The sequence below is a fragment of the Malus sylvestris genome, chromosome 5 (assembly GCF_916048215.2).
Source record: "Malus sylvestris chromosome 5, drMalSylv7.2, whole genome shotgun sequence".
Classification (NCBI taxonomy): Eukaryota; Viridiplantae; Streptophyta; class Magnoliopsida; order Rosales; family Rosaceae; genus Malus; species Malus sylvestris.
Window position 1 is genome coordinate 33,990,263 of NC_062264.1, and position 27,190 is coordinate 34,017,452.

General features: G+C 38.3%; 4 protein-coding genes across 21 annotated transcripts in view; 1 reads left to right on the forward strand and 3 right to left on the reverse strand.

Annotated features, from left to right (window-relative positions):
• The window catches only part of LOC126623585 (G-type lectin S-receptor-like serine/threonine-protein kinase At4g27290), a 47,789-nt gene extending 38,878 nt beyond the window's left edge, over positions 1-8,911 (reverse strand). For 3 of the 8 annotated variants that reach the window (XM_050292505.1, XM_050292506.1, XM_050292510.1), the window contains exon 1: positions 8,381-8,910. In XM_050292505.1, coding sequence (XP_050148462.1) covers positions 8,381-8,895 — 515 coding nt within the window. In that variant the 5' untranslated portion in view covers positions 8,896-8,910. Of the gene's footprint in view, positions 1-5,552; positions 6,062-6,238; positions 6,390-6,481; positions 6,720-6,796; positions 7,008-7,084; positions 7,240-7,355; positions 7,488-7,607 lie in introns of those variants that run through there. The other 5 variants (XM_050292511.1, XR_007623803.1, XM_050292512.1 and 2 more) reach the window with 5 other exon arrangements.
• The window catches only part of LOC126623590 (uncharacterized), a 38,851-nt gene extending 28,177 nt beyond the window's left edge, over positions 1-10,674 (forward strand). Inside the window, exon 4 of the mRNA XM_050292525.1 lies at positions 10,267-10,674. Within this exon, the coding sequence (XP_050148482.1) occupies positions 10,267-10,482 (216 nt within the window). The 3' untranslated portion in view covers positions 10,483-10,674. The remainder of the gene's footprint in view (positions 1-10,266) is intronic.
• LOC126623586 (uncharacterized) lies at positions 131-18,577 on the reverse strand. 10 transcript variants are annotated; one of them, XR_007623806.1, is made up of 11 exons: positions 17,431-18,577; positions 17,059-17,178; positions 16,226-16,355; positions 14,861-15,348; positions 14,560-14,640; positions 14,329-14,433; positions 12,677-12,790; positions 12,466-12,549; positions 12,265-12,305; positions 564-635; positions 131-176 (listed from the first exon to the last, which is right to left on the reverse strand). XR_007623806.1 is itself a non-coding variant. In XM_050292513.1 (10 exons), exons 1-10 carry the CDS (start codon positions 17,749-17,751, stop codon positions 11,281-11,283), a joined length of 1,782 nt encoding a protein of 593 aa, XP_050148470.1. In that variant the 5' UTR covers positions 17,752-18,576; the 3' UTR covers positions 10,875-11,280. The 10 variants fall into 10 exon arrangements, 4 of the variants coding, with proteins under 4 accessions (XP_050148470.1, XP_050148471.1, XP_050148474.1 ...); XR_007623805.1 differs by lacking the exon at positions 564-635 and adding an exon at positions 11,935-12,006; XR_007623809.1 differs by having other exon boundaries at positions 155-176; positions 12,265-12,290.
• A 4,620-nt stretch (positions 18,578-23,197) lies between these two features.
• Positions 23,198-27,190, reverse strand: LOC126623588 (cold-responsive protein kinase 1). 2 transcript variants are annotated; one of them, XM_050292523.1, is made up of 7 exons: positions 26,961-27,190; positions 26,221-26,363; positions 25,973-26,085; positions 25,634-25,844; positions 25,200-25,434; positions 24,370-24,520; positions 23,198-23,843 (listed from the first exon to the last, which is right to left on the reverse strand). In XM_050292523.1, exons 2-7 carry the CDS (start codon positions 26,291-26,293, stop codon positions 23,400-23,402), a joined length of 1,227 nt encoding a protein of 408 aa, XP_050148480.1. In that variant the 5' UTR covers positions 26,294-26,363; positions 26,961-27,190; the 3' UTR covers positions 23,198-23,399. The 2 variants fall into 2 exon arrangements, with proteins under 2 accessions (XP_050148480.1, XP_050148479.1); XM_050292522.1 differs by having other exon boundaries at positions 25,973-26,088; positions 26,961-27,188.

The window sequence follows — 27,190 nt, forward strand, 5'->3', positions numbered from 1 at the left end:
AGGCCAGAGGCCAGAGCTTGCTGAAGCCACACCTCAAATTCTTCTTCATCTTCATCCATCATTTCAGCATCCAAATCCCACGGGAATCTACTTGAGTTGGATCTTTGAGTTTTCTCCAAACCAACCATGTTAACGTGGAAGCTAGGCCTATGAGTGTTGGGCCTGCACGCCATTCCCTGCATGGAACAAGTTGAAGCGATAAGATACCAACCTCGTTTCTCCCTGGCACAAAGTAGAGATGCACACCAAAAACATAATCATGGATCAAGGGTACTTGTTCTATTAGTCCAAGGAACAATTAAAAGTCCTTCCAATATAGTGTCTTCTGTGCTACAAGGTTCAGTAGGATGTCTGCCAGGTAACTGGGTCCGCTCGCTCACTGTTCTACTCAAATTTGAATACTTTCCAGATCAAGTTTTAAATAAGAATGATGCTTTTGAGGCAATTTGCCTGATTCATGTAATTTTGCAGTTCCACCGCTGTATAGGGTACAAAACATGCAGACTGTAGAACAAGGACAAGCTTGCAGAACTTAGATATTATATCCTGATTAAAACCATTACCTGACAAATAGCCCATTCAGATACATCAAAGATTTTGCTCTCAGCACAGACGAAGGCCCGTGGTATTTCCACCTAAATGAAAAGAAAAAAAAACAACAAAGACAACAAAAATCATAAGGGATGCTTAAATGTACATGTCTGCAACGAGGGAAATGATTCAGCTTAACAAATCATGCAAATCAGTGTTATGAAGATATTAACATGCATTATAGAAACAGGGAATGCGTGTGAAAGTCACGAGAGCCCTTGAAAGCTGGATCTCATCCCTGAAAGTCACGAGAGCACCATTTAAGCATTTGAATTCTGAACTTCTAACTCTCAAATTCCTACCTTTATTTATAGTCATTTCTGCAGTTCTGACATGCAACTCGCTTCAGTGAAAAATTGTTTTGTTGTTTAACGCATTGATAAATGCATGTGAGGACAGCAGAACCATTTGCATAGGGTGAGAAAAAGGTGTTCAGGTAAAAACTCTCAAGGTATACACAATTAAGCTTGGAAAAATAACACAAAAAGTACTGTGTAAAATACCTTATGTGGCCTATTAAATACTAAAGTTCCTTTGTACTCAACCCATCCATCTCCATCCTTTGCTTGGTGATATTGACAGCAATCCTAATTGCACAATGGATCCAATACATCAGATGCATACAGCAATGATGCAAAAAAAATGAGAAAAGTAACATATTTGACATTGAAATTAGTTAAAAAGAACAGCAACAAATAGAGAATAATGTCAGACCTGACACCATCTAGCCTTGGCCTTGCTTCTGTTTGTGCATATCCATATATGCGAATTTCCACACTTAGTGCACTGTATACGTCTCGACTCTTCAGAAAAATAATCTGGACCATCCTGCTTATACACAATTAAATAGGGGTTATATAACAAAAGCAGTAAATTGACTCGGAAAAATGACCCAGTGAAATACAGATTTATCATCGGACAATAAGATGTGGAAGTACAATGCAGACTGCTATAAAAAAAGATAGCTTCTTCTACATTGCATAATTGATATAAATTGGAAATTATGCACCATAGAAAATTTAATTAATATATTTTGAATTCGCAATTACTAAGACAATATAGAAATATGGGTTAATCTCAGTTTGCTACCCTTGGTTTTTAACATTTGGTACATCAAGTTCTTTTTTTTATTCCAGAGTGGTACCTGAAGTCATAAATTTGGGACACTTTCATACATCCATTAAGATTGCTGTTAAATCAGCCGGTGACATGACGCCCACATGCACACTGATTGGACGCCACGTGTCAATATGGGCCCATGTAAATATTAAAAAAAAGGGTTAAAATATCTGGGCAGCCCAACCCTCCCTCCCTTCCCTCCTGCACCCACCCAACCCTCCCTTCTCTCCTCTGCGCCCACCCAACCCTCTTCAATCCCCCGCACATCCAACCTTCCCCCTCCCTCTTTGACTCCACTCTTCTCTCCCCTGATCCTTCCATACCCGAACAACCTCTCCCTCACCACCATACCCCAACCCCACCCATTTGACGGCCGGTGGTCAACAAAACCTAGATTTACGGCCGGAGAGTCACACCTACCAGATTTGACGGCGGTGAAGAACAAAACCCAGCGGCCGGAGAAGACAGTGGCGGGGAGCACAAACCCAGCAGCCAAAACGATTTTTTAATCTTTTCAAATTTTCTTTCGATTTTTGCATTGAACATGGCCTCTGTTCTGCCATCTGTTATGCAAGATTTGGTCTGATTTGGATTTTTTTTTTCTGCATTCGTTGTGGATTCGGATCCCAGGTGCCAAATAGGGACAAACAAAGTGAAAGGGGTTGGGTGGATATGAAAAGGGAGTACAGCGCTGCCCAGATTTTTATTATTTTTTAATCTTTAATGTCTAAATGCGCCCATATTGACACGTGGTGTTCACTCATTGTCCATGTGGGCACCACGTAACCAAATGTATGAAAGTGTCTCAAAATTATGATTTTAGGTACCATTCTGAGATGAAAAAAATTTGATGTACCAAATGTTGAAAACCAGGAAACTTCAGGGTAGAAAACTGAGATTAACCCTAGAAATATTATAACTGCTCTCATATCTAGAGTTATTGATGACCTCCATCAAAATGACAATCAGATAAATCTCAGGAAAGTGTATGACACTAAACAACTAAAGGCTCGTTTGGATGTGCTTTTAAAATAACTAAAAGCGCTTTTAGAGAACATATTTTTGGGTTTCAAAAGTACTTAAAATGTTTTCTATAAGAAGCATTAGTTATGTGCTTCTTCCAAGAAGCACTTAAAGTACTTTTTCAGGATTTACTTGCATCTTTACCAAAGATTAGTTCTAAAAATATCATGCAACGTTGCACCATGATTCGAAGAGTAAATTTTTTATGTCACTTTTTAATTCTCATGCCAACATTATATAATATTGTACTAAAAATATGAGGTGGCAGAGAGTCCATAGAGTCTCAATTTTGAGAGTGCATTTCTCATCGGCTAAAACTCAACAAACTCTAAGATCGTTTCACTTTTAACAATTATCCAATAAATAAACAAACTATAATATTTATTAAACACTGAAGTTTTAACAAGGTAATAGAAAAATCAAACTATTTTTTATTTGGCTTTTACAAAGTCTTACAAAAAGGAAAAAGAACAAACAAAACAAAATAAAATGCAATCTGGTGGAATGTCGTTCCATGCCTAAAAATAAAGCTAATAAACACACGGAGCGTGTCGTTTCGCCTAGTCACAGTCATTGTCGCTCATTACCTGTCTTGGCGCGAAGAAACGACACTTCTCAACTGCTTTTCAAAATCACTTGCAAACTCAAAGCTTCTCCCTGCAGAGTACAAGATGCAAAAGCCATTAAAACAACAATAATGTTATTCTTATCATATTTTTGTATCACAGTTCTATACCACCTTAGGCGGTATTTGATGTGAACAGCTACATCATCTAAATTAATTAGTATTTAATTTCAAAATGTTAATCAATAATTAATAAAAATATTGTTAATTAAATGATGATTGTGGTATACAAGGAGTCTCCTTCTTCCACCTAAGATTATTAAGTGTTTTAATTAATAAAAATATTAAAATTAAATGATATAGCTTGTCCAAACACATCTGTCACCTAAGATGGTAAAAAAATATGGTATAAAATTGTGGTAAGCATCAGTGACTCTTAAAACAATAATATCACATGATTTCAAAGCTACCCACCAACGTCCCGCCTCACCTGAGCCTTAGGTTCTTGAAAATCTACTGTAATTCCGGCGATTTACAACGTGCACGCCGCCTGTTCAATCAAATTCCCGAACCAGACCTGCGTGCGGGGACCGTGCTCATATCAGGCTACACGCGACATGGGTTCCTCAAGGAATCCATAGATCTTCTGCTTCTGTCAGTTGCTAAGGCGTGTGCTGCTCGTGGTGATGTTAGAAATGCTAAAGAGCTTCACGATGATGCAATTCGATTCGGGTTTCATTCGGATGTCTCTTTGGGCAATGCAATGGTCGATACGTTTGGAAAATGAAAGTATGTTGATGGGGCGAGAAGGGTTTTCGATGCCATGGCAGTGAAAGATGTGGTGTCTTGGACCTCTTTGTGTTCTTGTTATGTTAACTGCGGGATGCCCAGACACGGTTTGGAGGCATTTCGCGAATGGAGTGAGACCCAATATAGTAACAGTTTCTTCAATCCTACCTGCTTGCTCGGAGTTGAAAGATTTGAATTTGGAAAGAGTGATTCATGGGTTTGTGGTCAGACATGGAATGGAAGAGAATGTTTTGGTTAGCAGCGCCCTTGTAAATATCTATGCTAGTTGTCTGAGCACTAAACAAGCTCAGTTGGTATTTGATATGATGTCTAGACGAGATGTCGTGTCCTGGAATGTACATCTAACTGCGTATTTTTCGAACAGAGATTGCAAAAAGGGTGTAACTTTATTTTCTAGGATGAGAAGGGAAGGTGTTAAATTGGATGGTGCTTCATGGAATGCTGTTATTGGTGGGGTGCTTGAATAACGGGCAGACGGAAGAGGCGCTGAAAATGCTCGGACAGATGCAAGAATCAGGAATTAAGTCCAATCAGATCACAATTACTAGTTTGTTACCAGCTTGCAAAGATTTGGAGAGCTTGAGGGCAGGCAAAGAGGTGCACAGTTACATCTTTAGGAATTGTTTAATGGAGGACTTGGCTGTGGTAAGCCACGGGGATCCATTAGTATCGAAAACTCTCCTGGAGCAGGATCTTCTGTGCTATTCCAAGACGATCCATTACTTTAGTCTAAAGTAGGAGGGGGAACGGCACTGTGCAATTTTGCCTCAATTTCACTTTATTTACGAGCTTGCCTCAATTTTGCATTTCATTCTTCGTTCAGTGAGGGATTCGGGGAGGGGAGGCCATGCCGCTCTGGGATCGAGATAGAGAGACAGAGGGAAAGGGAGACAGAGGCAGAGCGACCGAGAGAGAGTGAGAGGGAGGAGTGGGGATCCTCGATTTCATGAGTGGGAGAGGGGGTACAGTCGGAGAAAAAGCATGGGGGCCGTCGGGATTTGAGGGGGAGGCGTCGGGATCGTGAGCGGGGGTCTGGGTTTGTCCCTTTGGACCGTTTGCGACCTCTCTTGGCGACTTACTCCAGCTTTCCGGTGATGGAAAAACTGTATCATTCACTCCTCAGGTATGTTACTTTTCGGTCATTGTTTTATTAATTCCAGTTCTCATTCTAATCTCTGTAAAGTTTGTGGCTTTGCTCTGTTTACTGTTTGAAGAGGAGATAGAAAGTGCAGCCTTTCTTCGCCTCTGAATATTGTCAGAATCTCTTCCCTCTTTTTTTTTTTTTTTTTTTTGGAAAACTGGAGAACTAGTATTCCAGGGCACAGCCAACAAAGTACACACAAGAGGGTCCAATTACAAGATTAATACAAAGCAAAAGTGCACCCTAACCAAAGCCCAAGGAGAACTAAGTACAAGCACAAACGGGCCAACAGAGTAAAACAGAAAAGAGCCCAAAAGAGCAAAAGAAACCCTAGTCTTCTGCTTCCACCTCGCAAAAGAGCTAAACTTGTAATCATAAATATTTTTCTTGCAGACTTATAATTGCATGTCTCATTGTTTGCCAGCAAAAGACTATAAGCTTCATGTCAACCTTCCGAACACGTTTTCTGATGGTAGATTGAAGGATTAACAAGCACTTCAATGATGATCTACAGACTACCGAGGATCTATCAACGCAGTGCTGAAAGTATTCTCTGAACAAAGAAGCATCCTTGATGGTGATTCAGGGATGCTTTGTTCAGTGTAAAAACCGGGCTGCTTTGGAGGCGGCAAGGCAACATCACTGCTCAACATTAGAACCACAGATGACATGTTTGGTCTATCCTCAGGTACTCTTTGCACACATAATAGCCCCACGTGAAGACACCTTACCACTTCATATATGTTGCACAAATCACAAAACTTCTTATCGATCAGTTCTAGTGGTTTATCCTGAATCCATAGTATCCATGCCTTAAAACAAATTGAAACATGTATGATATGTTAGTGGCCTAATATGTAAAAGGTGCTTTGCTGCAAACCTTCAACACTGTGAAATGGCATGTCATTACAAGACGTGCTTCGAAGAGCACCGTCTAATTCACTATTCTTTTTAATGTAAAATATCATCACCTTGTTGGTTAAACTTACATGTCCAAGAAGGTTGTGGTTGTGATCTGGATGACGAAATCCCCTGTTCTTCTTCCTACTCAACATCTCGAGCAATATGACTCCAAAGCTAAACACATCAGATTTCATCGAGAAAATTCCATCTGCTGTATATTCCGGAGACATATAACCACTGCCAGATCAATATGCAGTGACCAGTGAGAAAGAATTTCAAAAGCAAAACAATCAAAATATAAACCACAAAACAAATCTAAGCATGCTTACTAGGTTCCAACCACTCTGTTTGTATTGGCCTGACTTTGGTCACCGCCGAATGTTTTAGCCAGGCCGAAGTCTGAAATCTTCGGGTTCATATTATTATCTAGCAAAATATTACTACATTTCAAATCTCGATGTATAATCCTTAATCTAGAGTCTTGGTGAAGATAAAGAAGCCCTCGAGCAACTCCACTGATAATGTGGAAGCACTTAGGCCAATCGAGCAATTTTTGTCCCTCCTGATCTGAAGAAACTTTAAGCTTGTTATGTCAATGCCACATTGAATCCTAGTATAATAAGGTTGAAAATGAAGGATCGTACCAAAAATATAGAAGTCCAAGCTTTTGTTGGGCATGAATTCATATATTAGAATCTTTTCATCTTTTTGAATGCAACAACCGAGAAGCTTAACAAGATTGCGATGCTGAAGTCTGGCTATGAGTATAACTTCAGTTTTGAACTCTTTCATTCCTTGTCCGGAATTCTTTGAAAGCCTCTTTACTGCAATTTCTTTTCCTCCTATCAGGGTACCCTATTGACCATCATTTCGAAAAGACTTAAATTTTGTATAGCAATTTAGCTAATTTTGATTGCATGAATTTATGTTACCTTGTACACAGGTCCAAAGCCACCTTCTCCCAGCTTGTTACAGCTTGAAAAGTTGTCAGTGGCTTTAGCTATGGTGGTCAAGTCAAACAGTGGTAACTCCATCTCTTCCCCGTCTTCTCCAAGGTATTCGTCTCTGCAATCCTTTCTTCTGTGTCCTGAAATAGTAGGAGATCTCTTCAGCGTGGACAAAAAGATGCGAACAGTTAGCTACACTATCGAAATTAAATACTACCTTATCTAATGCATTTTTAATGTGTCTGAAAATGGTTACCTTCATATCTGAGTTTCTTCATCCGTATGTACAATATCATTCCAACAAGCAATCCCACGAGAAAAACTGCAGAGCTGAGGAGAATTGCTAGTAGCTGTCTCTTGTTGAAATTGCTCTTTTTCTTAACATGATCTGAAATATCCGTATAAAACAAACTTTGCATGTGCTCGTAGTGTTCCAGTAACTGTGGTTCTAACATTAACTTATTTAAACCCTACTTTGCATAATTGCAGATAAGGGTCTAAGACGTACCTAGTTCTGAAGCTGCCACCCGTATATAGAGGTCTTGACCACCGCCGGGAGTGAATTCTTTTATGTCGATGAGGTTACCAAACCAAAGCACGCAGCCACTTCCTCCCTCCCTGATGTCTAGATTTGCACACGCCGTGCATGAGCAGTTTCCCCAACATAATCCCTTGCATTCACTAAGGCTCATGCTTTTATCAAACCATGAGGAGGATGTGTCTGGCAATTTAATCCCACTATACTTTACGAAGCCATCTCCATCGCTGCAGGCCAACGGAGTCCTTCGAACACATCCATCAGACCAATATCCCGAATTCCAATCTTTCAAAGATTTTGGTACAAATCCCTTCAAGCATGCACATATTGCAGAGTTACTATTGATACTGCAACTAGAAAATGGACCGCACAAGGCATACTTTTCACACCGATCTGCTAGGAATGAAAAGGCAAGTTCCCAACTCTGTGTTTGGGACACCCATGTGAACTTCTCTGAGACTCCTGATGGGTTCAATACATATCTCGAGAACACTGACATGTTCCGGAGCCTGTACTCATAATAGACCTCGTCCTTGTTCATCACAAATTCAGTCCCAGATATTGGATCTGGATGTGTGACATCATATCCGTATCCTGTCAAATAAAGGCCATTCCATGACCCTCGTCTGGCTTGTATCTTATCTCCTTTCATAATTAAAAATTGTGGTAAGCCACGCAGATCCACTCGTCCCGAAAACGCTCCCGGAGAAGGATCTTCTGTGCTCTTCCAAGACGAGAGATACCTCTCTAAACCGGTAACCAAGTCCCAACCAAGCTTCATTTCCGGTAGGTATGTGTCACAAGGATAATCAAAACTCTGCCACAAGAAGTTATCCGGGTTAGTTTCTTTCCCATCTTGCACCACAAGATTTCCAGAATCCAATAGTTGCGATACTGGATTCCCCGCAATTCTTGATGAATTCGATGACCACACAATGCTGTTTGAGCTATTCAGGAGGACTAGAACTCCTTGCTCCGTGAGCTTCAAAAGTCCTGAAGAATCACCAAGTGGTGTTTCTCTGTTGGCCACCCACACAACTGCATCAGCAGAAGCAGTGTACCATATTCCCAAGTACCGGCTTTTCGATTTACCAGGGCTGAAGAATCCCAGTTCATAGCTTCCACCTACTGAAACCAGAGTTTCGCCATCTCTTATATATCCACTCGGAGTGATCGTGACCAGTGCAGTTGCAGCTGAGATTCTTTGGAGGGAGAATAAGAAGAACAAGCACATAAAAACACTTGTCAAGGCTTGCATCGTTGTTCTGAGATTGCATGCTTTATCCAAAGAAATTAATACAAAAAATTATGCAGAGAAGATGGAAAAATCAAAGTAAATTCAAAGACTTGGGTTTCTTGATTGACCCAACACCTTTGGTTTGGCAAGTCAGCCATGGACTATTGACAATTTTGACTCAACTGAGTTGACAGCTGACACTGTTCACATCTCCAATGGTGGATTGCCAAACGACTATTTGTACCAAGTTTATTTATTAAATATGTCTGTATTTGAGAAAATAAATAATGTTTTTGTATATATGTCAAAGTTCTACGTGTAAAAAATAAATGACATACATGGCGAACTGTTGAAATTCAAACCATAGGGTTATGCAAACGATCATTTGATAGCATCTTGTCTTCAATTTATTTGGAGAGGTTACGAGTTCAAATTTCAAAGAGAAACGTGTTCAAATTTTAAAGAGGAATGTCAACGTCTTCTTATTTGAAATTTTTTATTCTACATTACTGACTTTTTTTTTATCGTGCAATGTTACAAAATGATCCACACTGTAGATTTTTTAAGTCATTCTTCAAAGGTCAAATCTACTAAAAATTAACCAATTTTAAGATCGTTTAGCTATTTAACAAGTATCAAATAAATAAACAAACTGTGATTCTATTAAACATTAAAATTTTAAGAACGTTAATCGAAAGATCAAACTATCTTTTATTTGACTATTACGAAGTCTTACAAAAAGGAAAAAGAACAAACAAAACATAAAATGCAATCAGGTGGAATGTCGTTCCATGCCTAAAATAAAGCTAATAAGCCTACGGGGCATGTCGTTTCTTGCCTAGAAAGTCATCGTCCGCTTATTACATGTCCTGGCGTGAAGAAACGGTACTTCTCAATTGCTTTTCAGTACTAGGCCTATAAAAAGGATCCAGGCTTGATGGGCCGGCTTAAAGCCCAACCCTATTTTTTGGTGGTGGGCTAGCCCGATACAGTTTTAGAGTCGAGCTTTATCCAACCTGATTTAAAATGGGCAGGGCCTAAACCTTGCCTTTTAAGCCTTGACATCTTTAGACTACTTAGTACGTCCCATGTAATTTAAATATTTTTTTTTTTGAACAACGATATTATCTACACTAAAAGGGAGGGGATTTGATCTACATATTTTTGTATGCTATAAATTGTGTAGTCTAGGCTTCAGATCCCGTCCATTCCTCGTTTTGCTAGAACTTTAGAAAGTAAAAATGAGGTCCGAGTGAAAGCAAAACACACTGTGTTTCCAAATTGCAGCTACGAGGTGCCTCATGAGAAAGACATCGTGATATGCATTTACTGTTTTCAGCTAGTTTGTAATTGATCTAATCTCTCTTCCCCTTCAATCTTATGATGTTGCAGACGAATGGCGAGGAGCAGTGCAAGTATCTTGTAGAGTACATGGAAAACGATGCTGGAGGCAGCTTTTGTAATTTGAACGTGGTTCCCGATTTTGCTGGTATTAATAGATTTGTTACTGGAATCCGAGTCACCCTTTCTTTTACTCTTAGATATACAACAACAACAAAGCCTTTTACTCTTAGATATAAACAAGAAATAATCAAAATTTGTTTATGAGTAAGATTGAGATTAGGCGGAAGTGTTATGTCTATACGCTAGTTTTCTAGTACTAGAGATCCTTCTTTAATTTTCCAAGTTCCAAGTTTCCTACATTGCTGCTAGCACAATCTCCTATTTGTTTGACAATGATATAGATTGTTTTTCTTCTTTGGTGGAGAATAGCCAATAAAATGATAGCATGTTTACGTATTTAGAATACGAAAAGTCATGTTTACTTACTTGGACGGAAAAAGTCGCGAATTGAACAAGTTGGGGATAGGAAAGTCAAAAATCGGAATAACTCCATTATGCATGGTAACGTAGAGCCCACGTACTTTCATTTCCGAATGCGTTATCAAACACAACGAAAGTAAAAAATAACTCAATTACGCATTCCATGAAAGTAACACTAAAATAAACGGAGTAAAAATTTTATTGAGGAGATAAATATGTACAAAAAGTTGAACAGTTGGTGGTGGCTTTTCATCCGTAGAACACTTTGAGATTAACATATGTCAGATGTGATTGGAAGTATGGGGTTAAAGTAAATGTGCAACAAGAGCAACAAAAACCTGAGCTCTTATGCCTGAAATCAGGCCCTAACCCTTTGGGTCGAGATACAAAGCGTGTCAATCTTTGGTCTTAATTTTCAAGACACTCAACCATTCCCCTTCTTTGTTAAGCACCAACCTTCGTTTGGTGACACTAGCAACAAACCTATTAATCAGTATCTTGACAAATCCTCACTACATCCTGAAAAATCATTTGCTCTTTCTTGAGATGGGAACATCTTCCGGCATAGCCCTCTTAAGCTGCTCAGCATGACGTTCTTCGCGATTGCCTCTTCACTCTCTGGGGCAACTTGAATGGACTCCAGCTCTTTCGGCGTTTAGAGGACTCACAAAAGAGGCCAGAGGCCAGAGCTTGCTGAAGCCACACCTCAAATTCTTCTTCATCTTCATCCATCATTTCAGCATCCAAATCCCACGGGAATCTACTTGAGTTGGATCTTTGAGTTTTCTCCAAACCAACCATGTTAACGTGGAAGCTAGGCCTATGAGTGTTGGGCCTGCACGCCATTCCCTGCATGGAACAAGTTGAAGCGATAAGATACCAACCTCGTTTCTCCCTGGCACAAAGTAGAGATGCACACCAAAAACATAATCATGGATCAAGGGTACTTGTTCTATTAGTCCAAGGAACAATTAAAAGTCCTTCCAATATAGTGTCTTCTGTGCTACAAGGTTCAGTAGGATGTCTGCCAGGTAACTGGGTCCGCTCGCTCACTGTTCTACTCAAATTTGAATACTTTCCAGATCAAGTTTTAAATAAGAATGATGCTTTTGAGGCAATTTGCCTGATTCATGTAATTTTGCAGTTCCACCGCTGTATAGGGTACAAAACATGCAGACTGTAGAACAAGGACAAGCTTGCAGAACTTAGATATTATATCCTGATTAAAACCATTACCTGACAAATAGCCCATTCAGATACATCAAAGATTTTGCTCTCAGCACAGACGAAGGCCCGTGGTATTTCCACCTAAATGAAAAGAAAAAAAAACAACAAAGACAACAAAAATCATAAGGGATGCTTAAATGTACATGTCTGCAACGAGGGAAATGATTCAGCTTAACAAATCATGCAAATCAGTGTTATGAAGATATTAACATGCATTATAGAAACAGGGAATGCGTGTGAAAGTCACGAGAGCCCTTGAAAGCTGGATCTCATCCCTGAAAGTCACGAGAGCACCATTTAAGCATTTGAATTCTGAACTTCTAACTCTCAAATTCCTACCTTTATTTATAGTCATTTCTGCAGTTCTGACATGCAACTCGCTTCAGTGAAAAATTGTTTTGTTGTTTAACGCATTGATAAATGCATGTGAGGACAGCAGAACCATTTGCATAGGGTGAGAAAAAGGTGTTCAGGTAAAAACTCTCAAGGTATACACAATTAAGCTTGGAAAAATAACACAAAAAGTACTGTGTAAAATACCTTATGTGGCCTATTAAATACTAAAGTTCCTTTGTACTCAACCCATCCATCTCCATCCTTTGCTTGGTGATATTGACAGCAATCCTAATTGCACAATGGATCCAATACATCAGATGCATACAGCAATGATGCAAAAAAAATGAGAAAAGTAACATATTTGACATTGAAATTAGTTAAAAAGAACAGCAACAAATAGAGAATAATGTCAGACCTGACACCATCTAGCCTTGGCCTTGCTTCTGTTTGTGCATATCCATATATGCGAATTTCCACACTTAGTGCACTGTATACGTCTCGACTCTTCAGAAAAATAATCTGGACCATCCTGCTTATACACAATTAAATAGGGGTTATATAACAAAAGCAGTAAATTGACTCGGAAAAATGACCCAGTGAAATACAGATTTATCATCGGACAATAAGATGTGGAAGTACAATGCAGACAGCTATAAAAAAAGATAGCTTCTTCTACATTGCATAATTGATATAAATTGGAAATTATGCACCATAGAAAATTTAATTAATATATTTTGAATTCGCAATTACTAAGACAATATAGAAATATGGGTTAATCTCAGTTTGCTACCCTTGGTTTTTAGCATTTGGTACATCAAGTTCTTTTTTTTATTCCAGAGTGGTACCTGAAGTCATAAATTTGGGACACTTTCATACATCCATTAAGATTGCTGTTAAATCAGCCGGTGACATGACGCCCACATGCACACTGATTGGACGCCACGTGTCAATATGGGCCCATGTAAATATTAAAAAAAAGGGTTAAAATATCTGGGCAGCCCAACCCTCCCTCCCTTCCCTCCTGCACCCACCCAACCCTCCCTTCTCTCCTCTGCGCCCACCCAACCCTCTTCAATCCCCCACACATCCAACCTTCCCCCTCCCTCTTTGACTCCACTCTTCTCTCCCCTGATCCTTCCATACCCGAACAACCTCTCCCTCACCACCATACCCCAACCCCACCCATTTGACGGCCGATGGTCAACCAAACCTAGATTTACGGCCAGAGAGTCACACCTACCAGATTTGACGGCGGTGAAGAACAAAACCCAGCAGCCGGAGAAGACAGTGGTGGGGAGCACAAACCCAGCAGCCAAACCGATTTTTTAATCTTTTCAAATTTTCTTTCGATTTTTGCATTGAACATGGCCTCTGTTCTGCCATCTGTTATGCAAGATTTGGTCTGATTTGGATTTTTTTTTTCTGCATTCGTTGTGGATTCGGATCCCAGGTGCCAAATAGGGACAAATAAAGTGAAAGGGGTTGGGTGGATATGAAAAGGGAGTACAGCGCTGCCCAGATTTTTATTATTTTTTAATTTTTAATGTCTAAATGCGCCCATATTGACACGTGGTGTTCACTCATTGTCCACGTGGGCACCACGTCACCAAATGTATGAAAGTGTCCCAAAATTATGACTTTAGGTACCATTCTGAGATGAAAAAAAATTGATGTACCAAATGTTGAAAACTAGGAAACTTCAGGGTAGTAAACTGAGATTAACCCTAGAAATATTATAACGGCTCTCGTATCTAGAGTTATTGATGACCTCCATCAAAATGACAATCAGATAAATCTCAGGAAAGTGCATGACACTAAACAACTAAGGGCTCGTTTGGATGTGCTTTTAGAGAAAATATTTTTGGGTTTCAAAAGCACTTAAAATGCTTTTTGTAAGAAGCATTAGTTATGTGCTTCTTCCAAGAAGCACTTTAAGTACTTTTTCAGGATTTACTTGCATCTTTACCAAAGATTAGTTCTAAAAATATTTTTGCCAAAAGCGCTTTCAGTCATTTTAAAAGCACATCCAAATAAGCTCTAAATCTACGATCAAATAACATAGCTCACCTGATGTGAAGTACCATAGGACTTCTGGCACACACTCTTAGTCTTGGATTCTTCCTTCCGCAACTGCTCATCATAGTCTCTCTTCTTTGTGGAATCAGAGAGAACCTAAAAATGCGTCATTGTGACAGGCACATACAGAATCACAATGAAGACATTATTTAGGTCTTATAATTCTCATTTCAGACATGCAATGATTACTATACAACTCGAATAACAAGTATGTATAATTACCTCAAATGCACATTGAACTCTCTTAAACGCTTCACTTGCTAATGCACTTCCCATATTTTTATCAGGATGCACAAGCATGGCCTATACAAGAGATAATCACGCACAATATAACTCAACTGCACATCAGATTCTTCAAAATTGTATTCAGACACTAATGCTACCACTTCTTAGTCAAATGGTAAAAATAATGTACTTCCTCTACTTCACATAAACAATTTCACAATTCATACATAAAATAAGAGGGAAAAAGAGAGAACTCCCATTGATGAAACAGAAGAAAGAAGGGAAAGGTAATATCCACCTTCTTCCGGTATTCTTTTTTCAATATTGCTGCATCAATTTTTTTGTGGCGAGGAAATCCTAGTGCTTCATAATGATCAATACTGTCCAAAATCTTTTTCATTTCATCAGCTGAACTTTTTTCCTCTTTGACCACCTTAATAGGGAAAGATTCTTTTCGGTCATTTATAATAGTTGAAGTAGCTGGCGTGCTAGATGAGTTACATGAGTGCAGCTTTTCAGGTTCATCAGTAGGAATAGAGTATTCAAATTCCCCAGAAAAATCATCCTCCATAATTGTTTCTGATTGCTTTTGCTCTTCGAAGTGTGTGCTTTCGCTCACTTTATCACACCATTGGAGCACATAATTTAATGCATCATTAGAGAAAAATGCAAGGTTTATTGAGAGAACTACACCATGCCATCCAACTTGAACTTTGACACAATAAATAGCATAAACAGTTGCCATCAAGACCAGCAACCGTGCATGATTTAGGGAGAACAAATAACCTGCATTTGTAATAGAGTTTTTAGTATTTTCAAAATCAATAGAAAAGCCACTATATATCAGAATGCTGATCCACTTATATGACCTCTAAATGCTTAAGTCTTGGAACTATTACCCAAGATTGTTTAGTACAAAACTGCCCACGCATGAGGACACTAATTAAATGAAGGAAATAGCAAAAGCACGAGACACGTGTTCTAAAACAAGAATACGAGAGCTTTAAAGTTTTGACTTCTTTGTTTCAGGCCTGGTGCCTCCCCTCTGCTATATTACCTTCCCCACTATGACAATCACAAGTATCTATTTCTATATCATTAGCCACCTACTCAGCAACATGAGAACATCAAGGGACAAATCTTATCAGCATTATGAATCTCTCACTACGTTAAAAGAGAGTTAATTCTCAAAATTCTATACAATTCACATATCCTCTATTTCAAATTGAAACATTAATAAGAGTTCGTCGACAGTTTCTCTAATAAAATAAATAATTGAACTTAAAACTTTTTCTATTATAATCTGTTTTGGTAGGATGATTTCTAAGATAAATTACAATCTTCTAGGTTGATGCGGTCAGAAGGCTAAGGATATCCCCTCAGTTCTTGCATTATTCCTAGATATCATATTGAATGGGAAATCATCCAACAGATTGCAGCAAGGCTGCTAAACTCAACTATGGATGCCAGAACTATTTTTGTTCATGTTTTTCTTTTAGGTACATATTCATTTATGTGTGGTACATATGCACCCTGGCATATTTCATAGAGCACAAATAACGGCAACATGGGTACAGTGAGAACAATGATAGCCACGTAGAAATCAAAAGAATATTGTATTGCATCAAGTTATAATTCAGATTTCACAAAAAAATTAGAATACCTCCAACTATAAATAAGATTCCCGTTATCCAAAAGTTAGCGTACATCCATAAAATCAGAATAGCGAAGATCCCTACAATAAAAAGTCCTGGAGTGTAACCCAAGTACTGGACAGCAGCTCCAGCAGCTCCCTGAAATATTGGACCCAACTGTAAGTCACAGTTTGTTCTGTAGCAATGTAAATAATTTAAGTAAATATACCATAATTATGTATGTTTGAGTTACAAAAAAACCATTACTGTCATCTCATAGATATCCATTATTCCAAATTATGTCACCCTGCATTAAGTAATTCTAAGAAAAGAACACTATGATGGTTCCACAAACTTAACGAAAAAATTCACTACTGTCATCTCATGGCTATCCATTATTCTAAGTTATGTCACTCTGCATTAAGTAGTTCTAGGAAAAAACACTATGCATGTTCCACAAAGTTACAAACCTTGGCACAAGTACTATATATTGGTATCTAAAGTATGAAAATTTTCTACATTATTCGTTAGATTTTTTATAAGGGTAGCGCTATTCACATGCCCATTTTTACTTCTCACACACCCTTGTTAATTTTTGTCAATTGATCTTCTTCAATTCATTCGATCTGACAGCCGAAAATTGAGATGGGTGTGTGAGACGTAAAAATGGGCATGTGGATAGCACCACCCTTTGATAAATACTTTCTTTTGTGTATTTTTTTTTTCCATTTAAGACCCTATTCTGGCAACCTGAAGTATTTTCTACTAAGTCTTCGATAAGACAGCGTCAAACTTGAAATATTCAGTTCACAATAGACCTGGAACCTGAATTCTTAAACCAAGCTTCTGTAATTCTACATACCCTACAACCTTGATATTTACGTGTCCTGGTTGACCTCATGAGTAAACATCCACCAGTGTTGCAGCCTATCCTTTCATCATTTTTTGCACTCCTAAAATCTTCTCCAGAAATACCTAAGCGCTAAAGTTGCACATCATAAACTGTCCATGAAAAACATTACTTCTACACTACCCCTATAAGAAAACATCTGTCAGACTTTATAACCAGTTATATCTTTAAAGGATACATAATTCTTTTATGGGTCTGAAATTGCTGCATATCTTTCCCATCTAATAATCAAATTAAATGGCTGTAATAGAAGACGAAGCATTGAAAGAAAAAAAAAACAACTAAATGCTCAAGAGTAAAAAAGGAAATACCAAGGAAACATACCATACTAAGAAGTACATAAACCAAGCAAGAAATTGAAGTCAAACTGAGAAAGCAACTCCACATTATAAGGAGCAAAGCTGCAGAACCCAACCCAATAAAGGATTGAAAACCTCTTATGATGCAGTCCCACCAATAAATCAACAACAGGATCAACAGCCTCCCTGTCCTGGCGCACCCACTGCACACCATCGGCCAATGCCGTTCTACAAACATCCCGATTTTATCTCCACACCCACCGATCGCAGTTCCCGATCGTGAATAAATGTGTTTCTGTGACTGCAGCCATTTCCAAGCTTGTCTAAACAACCCTATATCCTCCATCACTACAAAATATGAACTTATGGGTTCACCAGAGAAGCAGATTATTGTCGAATACAGACCCTGATATCTATAACCATAGATTCGAAACCGGAAACTGAAATTGGTAACAACCCAAACTCTGAGATGCTAAATCATCAATGAAGTCCATAGAACCGAGAGCAACCGAAATCCTGATCCGCTAAAATATCAAGCTGGAAAGCGGTAAAATCAGCTGAAATTCACGGGTTTGGAGCAAGATCTAGAATCTCCAACCTCCCGAACCAAAACCAACAAGTAAATTCAATCACGTTCTTCTTTCAGTGAGTGAGTCAGCTCTCGCATTGCTTCACATGCAAGCTTCCAATAAATAAAGCAACCAAAACCCAGACATTCAAAAGCTAAAAAGCACGGATAGAAAATTGGCAAATATTCCGCTTTATTGAAATAATGTCTCACTAGCTTTTCAGACGCGAATATCTGTGTCTATGAAAACCCACAGCAAGTAGTCCCAATTCACATACCAAAAATAGACGCTTTTGCTGCTGCTGCTGCATCAGTCGCTTCCGGAACAAATTGAAATGGGGGAGATGGAGATTGAGCTGCAGAGCTGGCTATGGCGGAAACCCACAGAGAGAGGGAGTTGATTGAACCACCGACAGGGGAGAAGAGAGGGTTGGAGCCTTAAAGGCGGATGCTTTAGGGGATTCGGGGAGAGAGGGGTGGAGAGAGAGGGAGAGAGGGAGAGATAAACCCTAGCTTTTTGCAGGCATTGCTCGTGAAAAAGAGAGAGTTTGAAAAGTGTGGATAAAGGTGTAGAAAGAAGGGGGGGGGGGGGGAGAGAGGGGTGAAGGAGGGTGCACAGGAAGAAGAGAAGAGACTCTCCTACTTGAACTTATCTTGTGTCACTTTTGTCACTTTGTGACCTCTTTCTTTATCATAATTATTATGACCCACTGGTATTTGGAACCCACTTGACGCCACTGTTTTTTATTCCTCAAAGAAAAAATATGTTTTGTAGCGTGTGGTTTGTATTCAAACAAGATATCAAATCTTTTGATGGAATGTAACTCAATCAAATTTAAAGATAGAAAAAAACTTTAGCCGGTATGCGAAGGGTCAATTTCTTTTCATCACTACGATAAAGGATTACTTGCGATAGATGAACTTTTTGTTGTTAAAATTTTTTTTAATAAATGATATTATCGACACTAAGGGATAAGGAAGTGGGCTAAAGCCTCGTAATGAGCTAGCAATAATGTGATTCAAATTCGTCTTTGATCAGAGTTGAATTTAAAATCTCTCACTTCAAAGTGAAGAGTACTAAGTGAGGGTGTCAACTTTAACATATGAGATTGAGTAATGTGCTGTTAAATAATATTTTTAATTATTTTATAGTGTGCGTCTCATTGATGTATCAATTTTAAATTTTAAATTTTATTTTAATGAATTATTTTTTAAAATGAATGCTACAAATATTATTTATAATAAATAACATATAAGTTGGAAGAAGAGAAAATTTGACATTATCACGTCAGTCATCAAATTTGTCACAACCCGTCCTGGAAATATACATTATTTTGTTATCGTTGATGTGAAAAGACTAAAATACCCTTGAGCGTTTGTGGCATTATGAGTCGTATGTGACAAGTTTTAGAAATGGACCAATGTGATTATTTTCCGAAGTTTTGGGGCCAATGAGAATGAGAACTTAACCTTGGTTAGTTATGATTGGTGTGTAGGTTGGACCACACACACACATCCACATCACCTTCATTCTCTCTCTCACTCCGGTGCACCCTTTCTCTCTCGGACTCACTCTCTCTTCCCTCTCCTTCGTACGGACAAGGTCAAACCAAGCCAAATCTTCACCGATCGAGGAAGAAAATGGTACCATTGTGTTCATGAGGACCATACGAGTTCAAAAGTACCCATTTCAGGTAAGAACTTGTTCGATATCACGTTGAAAATTCAAGCTCCGAGTTGAGCACTATTCATGAACTTTTAAATGGTTGTGTTTTAGGACAATCCAAGCTTATAGCGAGCTTAGTGAGGTCCCAAGGAAGCTCGGAGTGCTTCGTTTGAAGGTTTTGGACGTCGGGATCACGAGGTTCGAAGGTGGCCGGTTTTGGTGAAATTGTCCCGATGAGTTTTCCAAGGATTTGGAAGTTTTAAAAGGTATAACCTTCTTCCTCTCGAAATTTGTGAAGTTCTGGTGAAAATTTCATGAAAAATGGTGTAGAATCGAGTGAGAAATCATCGATTGCAGGGTTGCCCAGTTTTCCGGCGTCGGCGAGTTTTCCGGCGTCTAGACGAAGAAGATGATGTGCGTGGGGGGCGCGTGGCACCGTGGCCTCCCTGGCGCGTGAGGGCGTGTGGGTCCTAGGAAAATTATTTTAAAAATATCTCGAAGTTCGCGACGTCGAGTAGATCACTGTGGTATATTCATATACCTATTTTGAGCAATGTATGAGAAGTTATTAGCTAGTTTTGCCTATATGCTTTAAAATAACATTTTTATAGTTAATTCGCATATAGGTGAGACTTATCCCGAGGACGAGCGTATCCACGGGCGACTCGGGGGCTACGACCCTTCAACATATCAATGAGTGGGCTTTTGTTTTCAGTATATATTTATGTACTTGATTTAGTTCTCATAAATGCATTTTTAAAGAAAGTATGCTTTGAAATATTATGCCAAATGCTTTTATATTTTGAATATGCACTCATAGTTGCATATATATATATATATATATAATAGTGGTGCTGTGGAGGCACAGATAAGTTCAGGTAAGTTATGTTTGAACATGTGCACTACGAACGGCTTGATCCCTGTTTAGGGTACGTAGGCAGCCTAATGAAATGTTAGGTGCATCCATTCAATATATGAGATGAAATAAATGACATTTAAGTTTAATTGAGGAATTGAGAAGTGTGACGAACATGTTTGGCTGGCTATGTGAGATGTGATTGAGAAACGATAGCTCATAACCTGCACTTGGGTGATTGCGATTTAGCCATAGAGAGAGTTGGCATAGGCCTGTATATTATGTCACCTCCCGCACCATATGCTCACATTGGATCCACTTAGGTGCACAGTCTTGTCGTACAGACCACTATAGGTGGTTCCGACTTGTAGGTGACTAACGTATTATCGCACAGCTAGCATTGAGAGAGTAAAATTGAGTATAATTATATTACACCCAACCTTGTCGTACAGACCCTTTCCATGGATTCCGACTTATGTGCAGTATTGCCGTATAGGTTATAGTAATGACTCCGGCTAGATTGAGTTTTAAGCTATGAATTCAACCGTACAGACTACCACAGGAGTTTCGGCTAACATATCATACTTCTATGAAATTAAACTTACTTGGATAGCTTACTTTGTTATATTTTGGCATGGCATACATATGAATATGACTATGTGACATGAACTGATTTATTATGATTTCAGATATATATGTATATGCTTATATCTTGATTCTGGGAAAATAATACATGTTTTACAGCGAGGGGTTAGATATGTTGATAAATGAAATGGTTTTGTAAAACAATTGTTTTTGCCCACTCACGTTTTCTGTTTTGCGCCCCTCCATGTATTAAGTAAGCTTGATGTTGGTGGCTAGAGGACGTCGACAGTTCTGACCTATTTGAATAATAGTAGGACAATCCTGGTACTGTGTAACTAGTACTTGTCCTACTGGACTGCACCTAGAATTTATGCTCTGAATTAGGAGTGCTTACTGTTGTAATTAACTCCTATCACCTTTCGTTTAGTAGTGCACTCTAGTAACTTGGTTTTTAATTATTCGTATATTTACTATCTTTATCGCTTCCGCACTGTGCACATGGCTACGTCACTCTCACGTGACAGCCAGCATGCCTTGACCTCGGTCAGGGTGTGTCAAAATTAACAATTCCATTGAAGATACTCTAATTTTTATTTTGGGCATTTTTATTGTTATGTAGTGGATGTGTTAGATATTACTTTAATTAGTTTAAAATTTGAATTTTTTTTATTTCTTATCGTTTTATCCAATTTTTTCCTCAAAATTTTGGTTCTATCGTTGCTCTCAACAAAGAAAAGAAAAAAGAAACCCTTAAATTTTCTTAGTTAAATTTTAGTATATTTACCATGAAATCAATATTTAGGTCTTTAAAATTTGGTGGCAACTGAAAATAATCAAAACACACACTTGTTTTTGGCTAAACAATTGAATTACAAAGTAAAACTAAATCTTGTTGGACTGTAGTTCTGACTGTAGTCACTTTATTTAATATTTATTTTCTTATGAAAAAATATAAAGTGCAACATAGGCCTCTATATTCAGTAGGAAGTTAGGAACCAACCGAAAATTGTACCGTATTCAATGGCTAACAAACAGCAAGTGATGAATTGTATTGATGGTTAGAGCATTTATCGTCAATTCACTGTGTATAAGGTTCAAGCTCACCTCCCTCCTCTTAGTATATAATAGATTAATAATATCTCTTGTACTGAAAAAATGGCTAACAAGCAAATATTGTACGCGTATTCAGTAGCTAACAGCAAAAAATCATTGAGATTTTGTATTGTTTTATGTCAAACACAAGTTCATAGCTAACACTACCAATGTTGTAAGTCGTCGCCATCTCCAGCGTCATTGTTGTTCGCCATGGGAGATATGAGTGTTGAAATCTATTTTACAATAGTGGGTTGATACTTACAAAGGACGTTTAGGTAAGCTAGGCATGTGATTTTAGTTAATGCATAGATTTAAAAGTACACGAGGGTGCTTTGAGCGAGAGAAATTTCAATAAAATTGTCTTAGTAGGCATGCCTTATAAGTACGAGTACGACTAACATGAAATTAGGTAAGATTAAAATACTTAGAGTTTTGTATTTGATGGTCGGAATGTGTTTTACACAAGTTGTTTCGCTTTCAGTAGCCACCTATTATTTTTGGTGAAGTATTCAATCTTCTTCCATTTGTTTGGTTGGGTTTTCATTATTGCAACTACTTCATGTTTCTTTGACAATCTGCATTCAATAATTATAATGTCTCACCTACCGTTTCTTTATTAATTTAATTTTATTGTCAGCTTTAGAACAACGTCGTGTGAAGGGTATTTTGAGAATTATTGGGCTAGAAAGCAAGATTAGCTCGTGTGATCCTATTAGGCTGTGAATTAGAACCGTACATTTATACGTGATTCGATAAATGTAACGTTAAGACAATCTAATAAAGAGAGAATACTTGCGTATACTCTATTAAAAAATGTCGTACCTAGTGCACAAGGTTTCCGCTTTACGCAGGGTCTGGAAGAGGTGAATGTCGGCTAACCTTACCCCCATTTTATGGAGAGGTTGCTCCCAAGTCTCGAACCCAAGACCTACCGTTCATGGGCGAAAGCACTTGCCATCGCACCAAGTGCGACCTCTACTTGCGTATACTCTATTACCGAGTCAAAATACGACACACGAAACTAAAATAATCAACATTTCAAAAACAAATTACAAAACTTTTTGGCTTACCAAGCCCTGATCACATTTACAAAGGAGTATCTCCGGCTCGAAGGGTGTAGCTGAAAAAGAAGAGAGAAACACAATATACAATTTACACAATACAGCCGGCTGCAAAAAACTGCATAGGATAAAAATCCATGAAATCAAATTTTGTGTGGATGTGTCATATGGTGCGGATGCTGAAGTTCTTAGTATTAGCGGCTGAGGTTTCAGATGACAAGTTCGAAATGAAGGTGGTGGTGGTGGTAGCAGCAGCTGAGGTTGCTAATGAGAAGGTTGAATTGTACTGGTTGTCTGAGCCTGAGCCAGCGGATGCATTATAGGAAGATGTCGTCGTCTCTGCACCAGGCTTGGTGCCATGAGGGCCTCGTACTCCGAGATCCATGAAATCGGATATTAAGCCTGGCTTTGTTATCTTATCGTCCACAACCTTCTCGCCTTTTAGCATCTTGACCACGGTTGACATGGATGGCCTGAGCTTCGGAGAGTCTTGGGTGCAGAGGAGACCGATCTTTAGAAACCTACAAGCCTCCTCAGCGTCAAAATCACCGTCGAGTGATGTGTCTACCAGCCCAACAAGCTCCCTCCGTTCGTAGAGTTTCCATGTCTGCAACACAAGAACGCACTTGTCATTAATAATGTGTAAGGTAATCGAATCTGCACCGCATAACTCAATACAAACAAGAATTCCAGCATATTTTTAGGCAGAAATCGATATGATATAATTGAATCAACGAGTGAAACAAGTAAAACAATGAGTTATTACAAGCATTTTATTAAAAAAATCAGCTTTTTCCCTCATCACGAACCCTTGCAGTACCCTTGGTAATACAAAGCCAACATGGCTATGATTGTATGAAATGAAGATGTTAGAACACGCAACTCACAGACACACAGAAGTTGTCGAACAACTTCGTTTCATACAACATTGTCCACCAACACCAACACTGTCAACAGACAACATGAAGGCAAACGCAAACAATAAACTTCAGAAGCCTTATCGGACAAACAAAAATGTCCAGAAACATTACCAAAAATCACATTTGACACATGCAGTTTTCATTTAATGCGTTTTACTTAAACAAGATTGAAAGCAAAAGCTTGTAAGGATTGAATATATCTGAAATTTATACCCTTTCAAGCAGATACTGTTCGTCAATTGGTAGTCGTGTATTTGTATTACATCTGCCACTGACTATTTCCATTAGGAGCACTCCAAAGCTATAAATATCTGCTTTCCTTGTCAATTGACCGCGTATTGCATATTCTGGTGCCAAATAACCTCTGAAACCAGAAATATAGATTTGATTACAAGACAAAATATTTTTGATTATAATAGATCAACAAAGAGATAGGTAGACATCCAAAGGAAGATTTAAATGGAGAAACTTAAACACCTAATCCAATAGTATTAGTAGTTTGTAGGGACATTGAAGCGAATGACTAAACCTACTCAGTATAGATAAATTGAAGCCTATTTTTACTTATTATGGTATCGTCTGCTTTTGGGAGCAGCCTCTCTATAAATGGGGGTAAGGCTAGCCGACATTCATCTCTCCCAGACCCTGCGTAAAGCGGGAGCCTTGTGCACTGGGTACGACGATGGTATCGTCTGCTTGTTATACCAACAAAAGGAAGATCATACAAGTAGAATCTGCTACATAACTAGCAAGGAAATGATATAGCATAACTATTATTCAAAAGTTATTTTCTTTCCAGAAAGTTAAAAATCCAAAAAGTAGAATAAACAAGTTGTAGTGAACTCGTAAACAAGATGATAGTCTGTTTATCACATTTAGTGGAGGACAAAAGATCTATTGATTTCCTAACTGGCCACTGTTTTATGCGATTCGCAATTGCAAACACTAAGGAAGGCAAAATTTGTAGTTATGCTTTTAGAACAGTTGTTAGGTTTCAATTTCAATTGCTCAATTCTAAAAGGAAGAGAGACATCACAGCTTACATTGTTCCTGCCACACGTGTGCTAACATGGGTCATGTTGGGAGGGATAAGTTTTGCAAGACCAAAATCTGAAATTTTAGGCATTAGGTCTTTATCGAGGAGAATATTGCTTGCTTTGATATCTCTATGAATAATATGTGGACGTACTTCCTCATGAAGGAAGGCAAGCCCACATGCAATCCCATTGCATATTTCACGCCTAGTTCGCCAACTAAACTGGAGATTACTGCTTCCACCTGGAATGAACAGTTTAACAACATAAATTTCAAGAATAAATTGATCTCAGGAAAGGACTGATTCAAAACTGATGGAAATACACCTCTGGATGTAAGATACAGAAATTGCAGAACTGATCCTTTATCTTACCCAAGCACATTAACTACACGCACAAATGTAAATGCCAATTTCAGCTCAAGAACAAAGCTAATAACTTACCAATAAGATTTTGTTCAAGGCTATTATTCTCGAGGTAGTTGTAGACCAGAATTCTTTGGTTTCCTTCAACACAACAGCCAAAGAGCTCAACTAGATTTTCATGCTTTATTTTTGAGATCACGTCAATCTCAGTCAAAAACTCCTTCACCCCTTGTCTTGATTCAGCTGAAAGAACTTTTATAGCAGCAAATTTTCTGTCTTTAAGTTGGCCCTGATTATTCACAATAACAATTCAAATGGACGTCACTCACAATGTCAAGGAGAAAGAATGTTTCAATTATATACCAAATGCAATACTTTTATACAAAACATATATTAAAACAGTAAATCCGAGTTTACCTTATAGACAGAACCAAAACCACCTTCCCCGATTTTATTGGCTGGACTAAAATCGTCAGTTGCGATTCTCAACTCTTTGTAAGTGAATAGTTTAACATTGTGAATGCCAGAAACTTCTGTTACAAAAAACCTTAACTTAAGGCAGGCATAAGAAAAGTACTTTGGGACATTTGATTCTGATAACCTTGCCAATGAACAATAATCTCATAAGAGTAATGCCACCTAAAATTATCAAGCTTTCAGCTTACCTTCATCAATATCAGAACCGGGTTTTCTTGATTTGTTCACAATTCTACCGCTTAAGAAGGAAAAACAACCCATAACTGTAAGAGACGCCAATTACCAAAAGGTCAACCGTTAACAGATGCTTCAAAAAAAACCACTTCAGGACCTGCCACATTGAACCGGTGTAAGAACACATGTTATCCAGAAGCACAATTGGATCGAAATGAATATCAAAGGCTTTGAGTAGGATATAAACTTTAAAACAACATTACTTATTGCTCCAAATCCAAAAACTTTAACTGAACTAATAATCTCGACAAATAAAGAGTTGTCCTTGTCTCGATCGAACTAGATAAAGTATGGCTTCACATAGCACTATAACGGTAAGAAATGCAAAAAAAAGATAAAAATGAAACACACAAAATCTACAACCAATGTTTCGATTTCGAAAAGCCATGGAGTTGACAGGAACAGAATGAAACAAGCATATAAGAATGAAACAAGAATGCATCGACACTGACTTTTCCCTTTCGGATCAATCGAAACTATGACAAAGATATTCAGTCAACTGGATGTTTGATGGACTGAAAAGGTTTCAACTTTAAGCAAAACCAAAACTTAACAAAAATGCAACAGCAAAATAAACACCTCAAATAGTTAAAACAGATAGAACCCAGAAAACAAATCATCAACATCTACCCAAATAATTAATCCAGAAAAAAAAAAGATCGAAAATTTAAAATAACCCAGGAGAGAAGATCACCTGAGGAGCTCAGAGAAAGAAGGACAGAGAGGATATTGGCTGCTTGTTAATCGTTGGCGTTGGAAAAGAAAATTGTGGGGTTTGGGGAAGATGAAATAGAAGAAAGCAAATAATTGGATTTTTTTGCACGGTGAATGAATGTGAGAGGGTGAGGTACACAGAAGACTCGGCAGAGTCCAGTCTGGCTTGCGTACGCCTCCTTTCCCTTTGAATTTTCAATTTTGTAAAAA

Coding starts and splice junctions, on each gene's coding strand:
- LOC126623586 (XM_050292513.1), bottom strand. CDS start 17,751: ATGGAGGATATAGGGTTGTTTAGACAAGCTTGGAAATGGCTGCAGTCA. Junction 17,179..17,430: donor TTTATGTACTTCTTAGTATG/GTATGTTTCCTT, acceptor GTGCAACTTTAG/CGCTTAGGTATTTCTGGAGA. Junction 12,007..12,465: donor TATTTAATAGGCCACATAAG/GTATTTTACACA, acceptor CTTTTCATTTAG/GTGGAAATACCACGGGCCTT.
- LOC126623588 (XM_050292522.1), bottom strand. CDS start 26,293: ATGGGTTGTTTTTCCTTCTTAAGCGGTAGAATTGTGAACAAATCAAGA. Junction 25,845..25,972: donor GTTTTGGTTCTGTCTATAAG/GTAAACTCGGAT, acceptor GTGAATAATCAG/GGCCAACTTAAAGACAGAAA. Junction 25,435..25,633: donor CCTTGAACAAAATCTTATTG/GTAAGTTATTAG, acceptor TGTTCATTCCAG/GTGGAAGCAGTAATCTCCAG.